The sequence below is a fragment of the Musca vetustissima genome, unplaced genomic scaffold, assembly GCF_032173495.1.
Source record: "Musca vetustissima isolate MV318-11 ecotype Yass unplaced genomic scaffold, APGP_CSIRO_Mvet_v1 utg2694, whole genome shotgun sequence".
Classification (NCBI taxonomy): Eukaryota; Metazoa; Arthropoda; class Insecta; order Diptera; family Muscidae; genus Musca; species Musca vetustissima.
The window spans coordinates 474,125-482,983 of record NW_026884399.1 but is presented as its reverse complement, the minus strand read 5'-3'; the positions used below and the strand labels follow the sequence as shown (position 1 = coordinate 482,983).

Sequence of the window (8,859 nt, the reverse complement as noted above, 5' to 3'; positions counted from 1 at the left end):
ATAAGTCGATACACTTTCAGTGCAATACAATTTATTATTGAATTTTTAATTGTTATGTTCGGAGAACAATTTAAATATATTGCATATTCATTCATTCGGATAGATCAAATAGATATGGAATTGTTAATGGTTGGCTATTGTGTTCAGACAATTCAGAAGTTATTCATCACGTTTCAAATTAAATTGAGGGCGACAAAACATTTTCTCGAATGCAGTGTTAGGATAGGTTAGTTTGAAAACAAGTTTCAGTTATTTGAATTTTTTTCATTTTGGAACAGTGATACGGTTAGTACTCATTCTAATATTAGAGAATGTTATCCACATTTAAATTCTTTGCCTAAGATTTGTGCCACGTTCCTAAAAGGAGATTTTATTATTTATTCTACATCTGGTGTTACAAACATTTACCATTTTCTGCTTACAATAGTAATAATAAACTAAATAATCCAATATTTCCCAGTGATTGTTACGCCTCTGTAACAAATTCATATTTTGTTTGTATCTGAAGAGTATTCACCCATAAACTTGAGAAGAACTTGTATTTAAAAAATGTTCATGACTACTTTTGAGGATATACATAGAATCAATTTTGAATCGATTTCAGCATGTTCGCTCGTCCATCTGTATATTTGTAAACAAAGTACCTACAGGTCATATTTAATATTATTAATTATTAATCAATATTAAGCATTAAGAGTTTGGTACACAATTTACATAAAATCGGAAGAAAATATATATGTGAGCTATATCTAAATCTGAACCGATTTTCAAGAAACTCAGTACACATCATTGAAGACGTAATTCAATACTCTATGCGAAATTTCGTGCAAATCGGAAGAAATAAAAAGGGTCTGTGGTAGACTACTTACATAAATTGGAAGCTATATCTAAATTCAAACCGATTTTCACGAAAATTTGCACACATCATTATAGACTTAATTCGGTACCCAATGCCAAATTTCGTACAAATCGAAATTAATGTAAGGGCTTTGATGCTCAACTAACATAAAATCGGACAAAAATATCAATGGGAGCTATATCTAAAACTGAATCTATTTCAACAAAACTTCACGGACATCAACCTACAGTAACTTCAAAACGCTATGCAGCACTTTGTCTCAATCGGACAAATATTGACAGTATAGTGCTCCATTTACATAAACCGATTTTCTCCAATTTCAATAGGGTTCGTCTTTGGGCCAAACAAGTGACCTGTGTCAAATTCCATCCAAATCGGATCGTAAATGCGACCGAGTGAAGGGTATAAAAATCTAGTATATTTTAATAATTTGTTTATGCTACAGCCAAAAATAACTAAATTACAATTTCGGGTTATCAGAGGAAAAGTACCACCTATTACATGTTAAATATAGATCACGGCCTTCCTCCATCTAATTTATTTCATACATATTTGTTATAACCTTCTCGATATGATGATCAGTCATTGGTGGCTATTAATACTGTATTTTTTACAAGCTTCTTTAACAAAGAACCGCAAATCGTTATAATTTCGAATACACAGACATTCAATTCAATTAAACGACACTGTTTTATAGTTTCAGTGAATTCCGTTTGAATGTGAATATTCAAACATGTGTTTATCTGTTTTTAAATAAAAAGTGAGCAGAGCAGTATAGTCGGACGGGGCTGACCATATGATACCCTGTACAACGGCCACCGAACTCTAATTTTCTGAAGATCGATATTCCGTGCCTGTGCGATACCTCGCCGTATTTGTATTCTTAATCGATTAGAGGTCAAGAGCTCCTATTTCTTACACTGACATATTTTACGAATCATGTTTCAAAAGGCTTTGTTCACTTTACCTTAAATAAACAGTTGGCCAGATCCTTTCTCCATGGTAACTTTGCTAGAGCGACTAGGAAACAGAAAATGTGTTGATCCATTCTATCTCCTAAATATCATCTGATCATCACCAAAATTTTGTAGGTGTCGTTATTGAACATAACCGGACCCAATAAATAATTTCACTGCGATCCGGGCGACCATTTCGCCAATTTAGAGCAAACGTAGCACAGTTCTGTCTATATTTATCAAAACCCCGTGCAAAATTACATCGATATGTTCGTCCAAAAACTCCTTGTTATTTTAAATGATACTGAGTTTTTTTCCATGGTCCATGTTTAAGAATAGCTATTATCTTCCAATTTCACCACCGAAATATCAGGTTTGGCGTATCGGAGGCAAAATTATGTGAGTACAGATTTTGTTTTGACATGGTTTTGATCTGGTCAAATACACAGTATACGATAATAAGACTGTGTAACACGAAAATTATTCAGGGGTTCTAATGCACCAATTCTGTCTAGTTGGAGTCCCTGGACCAGGAAAATGCCCTTGGTTTTTCTGTGTCACTTCGTAAATTTGTTTTATTACGGTAAATGTAGAGAAAACAATGCTTCCATAGATTTTCAATTTTAAACGGGAATAACTTCTTTTCTTTTTAACGGATTTCTATTATTACAGTAGATTTTTTCCTTTCAAACAAGAGATATATTCGGTAAATCGGTTGAGTATTGGCTGAGTAACAGTGGTTGAAATGTGAAAAAATACGCATACAATTTATTTTTTTTAGGACTGTACAATCAGTTTATGATATCAAGACGCATATGTTTTATTATATTACGTGTATGTTTTATTATATTAAGAAAATTAAATATGCTTTCGAATATCAATAAAAACGGTTAAAAATGGATGACATACACATTTTTGTATTGTAACTTTTTTCCTTATTTAGAAATATACTAAAATATGTAAAATATGCATCTTTTCACATAAAATTTTACGAAGTGACCCAAAAAAACCAAAGACATTTTCGTGGTCCAGGGACTCCACCTAAAAAGAATTGGTACATTAGAACCGCTGAATAATTTTTGTTTGTTTGTTTTGTATCCCATTATAATTTTACGCAACACTGCCTTATAGCTAATTAGGGTGTATGTACACTGATACTCATAGGTTCGATTAGGACCTAATCTGTTTCATTGAGTTCATTTTGTAAATGATTTTGTCCAAACTTCCCCATTTAGATCAGATTCGAAGATGGGGACTATCGATTAAGTTCTAAATAAAAATCTCCCCCACTAAATCGTTAACATATTGAAGAACAACTTATTTATAACATCATGTGAATAACGCTAACAATTTCTCAAAACTTAACCAATCCCGAAAATAAATAAAGTGATAACAATATGTATCAAATATTATCCTGGTCAGGATACAGCTATGCCAGGATTCAATTATACAAAATTTGTCACAGTCTGAGACAACACCAATTACAATTTCTATCTAGTTTTATGTAGACATTTTTACCTTGAGTGTATTTCAGACATTTTTACTTTCAGTGTATTATTATTTTTTTAATGAAAGTGAATTTTGTGTCGTTCTAAATTGAATCAATTTCGTTGTCATGGCCACATGAAAATTATTTCTATATGTACTTGCGACAATGAACTTGTTTCGCACACCCCCTCCACAGCTAAAAATACATACATACGTACAATGAAGTTCAACAAATGCCGACGCAGAAATAATGGAACAGAAAAACCAGATACACAAACATCCACACACACCACACATGGTTCAATTCGAGGAATGAAAATTCACTTTGTCCATTTGTCGGTGTGGAACAACGCACAACGTCAGATAGTCAATCAGCTGTTGTCTTCGCGTGCCGTTCGCTGAGTGTAAGGCGGGTAGCGGGCGACGTCGTTGCAGGGAATCCAAATAAATATGAAGAAGCACTCCGGCCATATGCTTCGTAAACATGCGACATGGGGTTTCTATGGCATCGTCACCGAAATCAACATTCAGTTCATTTCAGCTGGAAATCAGCGAGGGTGTCTCTCGTAAATCTGTAGATTCTAGTGCGTGGCTGGTGAACACAGCATCCGAATAACAAGAGAACAATCTACAAAAATAAGCATTTTAAACAGGAAAAATGCCAAATTTTTCAAAATTGACACAATTGAGGGGTAAGCAAAGCACAAAGGAACAAATGACAAATATAAATGAAAATATTTCACATTGCATAACAATTTATTACGTATTTGAATATTCAAAATATAGTAAAATATTGCAAATACTTTTCCTTCACGTAGGCTTCCAGCTATATCTCTTGAAGGGATCGTTGCACCGCTCGTACTCTTCATCGCCAGCCAATGCACAATTTCGCGAAATAATCTCTGAGCAAATTAAGTCGATCAAAGAGGCTGGCACATATAAATCGGAACGTGTTATCACTTCATCCCAGAGCACTCAAATTACTGTGGAGGGCAGTAACAAAAACATTTTGAACTTTTGTGCCAATAACTATTTGGGTTTAGCTGTAAGTACTTAAGATAAGCTAATAACTTGATTATCAATGTAATTTCATTAAATACAATGCGAATATAATTTGTTAATACATATGTATATTAATTTTTGGATTGTTTTTTAACTTTTTTTACAGAACAACCCCGAAGTTATTAAATATTCCAATGAAATTCTCTCGAAATATGGTGCCGGTCTGAGTTCGGTGCGTTTTATTTGCGGAACCCAGGACATTCACAAGAATTTGGAAAAGAAAATTGCCCAATTTCATGGACGCGAAGATACAATTCTTTATGCCTCATGCTTTGATGCCAATGCTGGTCTTTTTGAGGCAATTCTAACTCCTGAAGACGCTGTATTTTCGGATGAACTTAATCATGCTTCCATTATCGATGGTATTCGTTTGTGTAAGGCCCAGAAGAGTCGCTACAAGCATCGTGACTTGAATGGTGAGTACGAAAGAAAAATTATTATTGTCGGTCAAAGCTAGAAAAAAAGTACAAATGATAGTAAATTCTGCCTGGCCGAACTTTTTTCACCCACAATTAAGTGATTGGCAATCAAAATATCTTAAATTAATGGGGACTCTTAGGAAACAAGTCATGTTAGGACTTTGAACGTACCGAAAAAATAGTGAGAACCAGTAAGGAAAGTAGTAAAGACGGACTGGGCCGACTACATGATACTCTTCTCCACTTTGAGTATATTTTACATATGTTTCCTAACAGACTCCGCCTTTTCGAAAGAACATTGACATGAAATTGAACAAACTTGAATATGTGATCTTTCTGGAACCTATACTAAATTTCGTTTTATTGGGGCACGTTAAGACTCGTTTGCGTACAATGGGACAACTTTTTTAATCGATTTTATTTACATAAATTTAATCTCAATCAGATACCCATTTTCAATATATATAGAAGCGGTGTCTGCATCTGCGCCAAGTAAAAAAAAACTATAACGTCATTTTATTTAAAATTTGATACGTTTCGTGTCAACCGGTGCAACATTTACCTAAATTCTGATTTCAATAGAATTGTGTGGCAATCGTACAAACTTTGGGTCTTTAGTGCACATTTTCCATAAAATCGAAGGAAAATATATATGGGAGCTATATCGAAATCTGAACCGATTTTCACGAAATTTAATACACATCATTCTAGACTTAATTGAGTACGCTATGCCAAATTTCGTGCAAATCGAAAAATATATAGGGACTTTGGTACACCGTTTACATAAAATCGGATATGTGGGAGCTATATCTAAATCTGAACCTATTTTCCCCAATTTCCCCTTAGCCCGAGGACGGACCCTATTGAAATCGGATGATAAATCCAAATCGGATGATAAATGCGACCTGTACTTTGTTTAAAAATTAACACCAACAGACGGGTAGATGGACGGACAAGCATAAATCGACTCTGAAAGTGATTCTATGCATATTCTCAAAAGGAATCATGTGTCTATCTCGTTGCCTTTTGCATGTTACATCCAGTGAGCGGAGCAGTATAGTCGGACGGGCCGACCATACGATACCCAAAACAACTACCACGGTACTCTAACTTTCTGCTGATGTTTATTTCGAGCCTGGTCAATATTTCGTGATATTTGCACCCTTTTCACTGATTAGAATCAACAGCACTTCTTCCTTACACTGACATATTTTCCGAATATTCCCAATATTCAGTACAGCCCTGCTAATTACTTAACCAGATTCCCTTGGCCGTGGGTTATGTTGTGGCCTATAGATCGACTCGAAAAAAATAAGTTTACGGTCCACTTCATCCCAATATTATTATCTGATCATCATCGAAAATTATAGGCGTTGTTCTTGACAATACCGTTGTCAGTGCTATATTTCTGCCCTCTAGTGTGGTAATGGGTTACTAAATAATATCTGAATACGTAAGCACATGTAAATATTTAGGTGTAACTCCCACATCCGAGTACATACATCACTTTAATTTGAATCAATTTAAAGGCTAACCACTCCTCTTGGATATACTATTAACTTCTACGCTCTATGTCCTAGGAATAAATATATGCGCTATAGAATACATTTTTTTCATTTTTCACACAAAAGTCAGGGCATACTTGTTCTTTGGCCCAATCCCCTTCTCCATGTAAAAATTCGAGATGTTTGGGCCATAATTGCGGCCTCTGGAGCGACCAGAAAAACCGACAAAAATTAAGTATTTGGTCCATTTCATCCCCTTAAAATTAACCGATCTTTACCAAAAACAGTAGGGGTCTTCATTGGCCAGAACACACCCTAAATGCAAAATTTCGTGAAGATTGGTTCATAAATGTGACCTGTACCGTGTTTACAAATTATAATGGACAGATGGACGGACGGACACACATGTCTAGATCGACTCAGCTAGTCGAGATATGACGATCGGTATACTTACAGGTGGGTCTAGGACCAATATTTGCACAAAGCTATAATACTCTGACAACATAGTTGTGTAGGGTATAAACATATGCACAATGACATAATACATAATAACAAAATTGACCTATATAGAACCCAAATCTACCAAAATACCGATATGCCATTTGAAATACCAAATATTCTTGTAGTATTAGCAATGTATGTGTCAAATTTCAAAACTTTATGGAAAATATTGGGACCCTATCTTTATTTTGAGGTCTCCTACGAATAATTCAAAATATTGTCATATGAATAAAAAATTAATATTCGCTCCACACTATGGCGTAATAAATCATGAATAATTCACAATATCTCAAGAAAACCCTAAAATTTTCATTTAACCAATTTAGCTAGATTTAAAAGATTTTTAAATTGCGCAAAACTTAACAATATCTATGTTTTTGTAATGTATTTTAAACGTTTGTTCTTAAAACCTAATTACAGATTTGGAAAATCAATTGAAATCATCGACTGCTCGCCTTAAGCTGATTGTTACCGATGGTGTCTTCTCTATGGATGGTAATATTGCACCGCTCAAAGAAATTGTTGCCTTGGCCAAGAAATACAACGCCTTAACATTCATCGATGAATGTCATGCTACCGGTTTCTTGGGTAAAACTGGACGCGGTACTGAAGAATATTGTGAAGTTATGGGCAGCGTTGATATTATCAATTCTACTTTGGGTAAAGCTTTGGGTGGTGCTGCCGGTGGCTATACCACAGGTCCCAAAGAACTTATCACATTCTTGAGACAAAAATCTCGTCCATACCTATTCTCCAATACATTACCACCAGCTGTTGTTGCCACAGGTACCAAAGTTTTGGATATGCTCTTGAAGTCAAGTGAATTGACGGAAAAGGTACAAACTAACACCAAACATTTCCGTGATGCCATGACAAAGGCCGGTTTTACAATTGCCGGTGAAAATCATCCCATTTGTCCCGTTATGTTGGGCGATGCACGTTTGGCCTCAATTTTCGCCGATGAAATGTTGAGTATGTATTTCTAATATGTCCTTTATACTATTTGAAGGTACAAACTGTTTGTTTTTTTCTTCCTTTCTTTCAGAACGTGGCATTTATGTTATTGGTTTCAGCTACCCTGTAGTACCCAAGGGTAAAGCCCGCATTCGTGTCCAAATTTCTGCTGCACATACCAAAGATGATATTGATCATGCCATTGCTGCCTTCACTGAAGTTGGAAAATCACTGAAAGTAATTCAGTAAAATATTGTCAAAAATAATATTATAAATATTCAGGACAAAAATTGCATTTATTTTTTGTAGTAGTAATAGTAAAGAAAATAATATTTAAAAACGTTCCTATTGTTTTATTTCATTAATGTGGGTGGATAGTGCAAACATAATCGGAAATTTTGTACTCGTATGATTCCCCATAATACTGCTTTGCAGGGTGTTACATATTTATGCATTTGCATGAAACACTTATCAGGATTTATTTAGAATCACATTTCAATTAAAGCATGCTCGTTCACCTTTCCGTCAGTTATTAAATAGCAATGACTAAATTCATGGGTTTTCACATAAATATCTTTATTCTAGCTTGAATTGGATTTTCTGGCTCTAACCTATTGATATATTTAAAAATTTAGTACAACTTCTATTACGAATTTTACCCTTATATAAAAAAATATTTTTATTGTTCGCATGAAGATGTATTTATTTCCTTATTGGAAGTTTTGCAATAAACTGAAATTCAATATAGAAAGTGCTTCCACGTTATGCGAACAAACGAAAAATGTCAATACACAAATCTCATGATATTTGACATCATACCGCTACAACAGCTGGGACGTCATCGGTAACAGTACGGGTGATAGGTGCTGATCGATGGATGTTTGGATTGACAGATGAATTTGCATAACCATAGATCGTCCCCAGATGTGGTATACAACTGCTGGGCATGGCAAGTATGTCACATCCGCCGCTATTGTTTACCACAGAAGAAGTACTTAGACTTGTGCCACAAAATGTTGCAGCAGCAAAGAATGTAAAAAACTTGCGCCGGTATCTGTACTTTTAGCCATGTTTTTTTCTTGTTGTCGCCAAATCTCAGCTTTATTTGAATTTCT

General features: G+C 34.8%; 1 protein-coding gene across 1 annotated transcript; it reads left to right on the top strand.

Annotated features, from left to right (window-relative positions):
- Positions 1 to 3,934: 3,934 nt before the first annotated feature.
- On the top strand, positions 3,935 to 7,993 carry LOC133331389 (2-amino-3-ketobutyrate coenzyme A ligase, mitochondrial). Its single transcript, XM_061539784.1, has 5 exons — positions 3,935 to 3,995; positions 4,122 to 4,348; positions 4,472 to 4,781; positions 7,211 to 7,762; positions 7,836 to 7,993. Exons 1-5 carry the CDS (start codon positions 3,962 to 3,964, stop codon positions 7,991 to 7,993), a joined length of 1,281 nt encoding a protein of 426 aa, XP_061395768.1. The 5' UTR covers positions 3,935 to 3,961.
- The last annotated feature ends 866 nt before the right edge of the window (positions 7,994 to 8,859 follow it).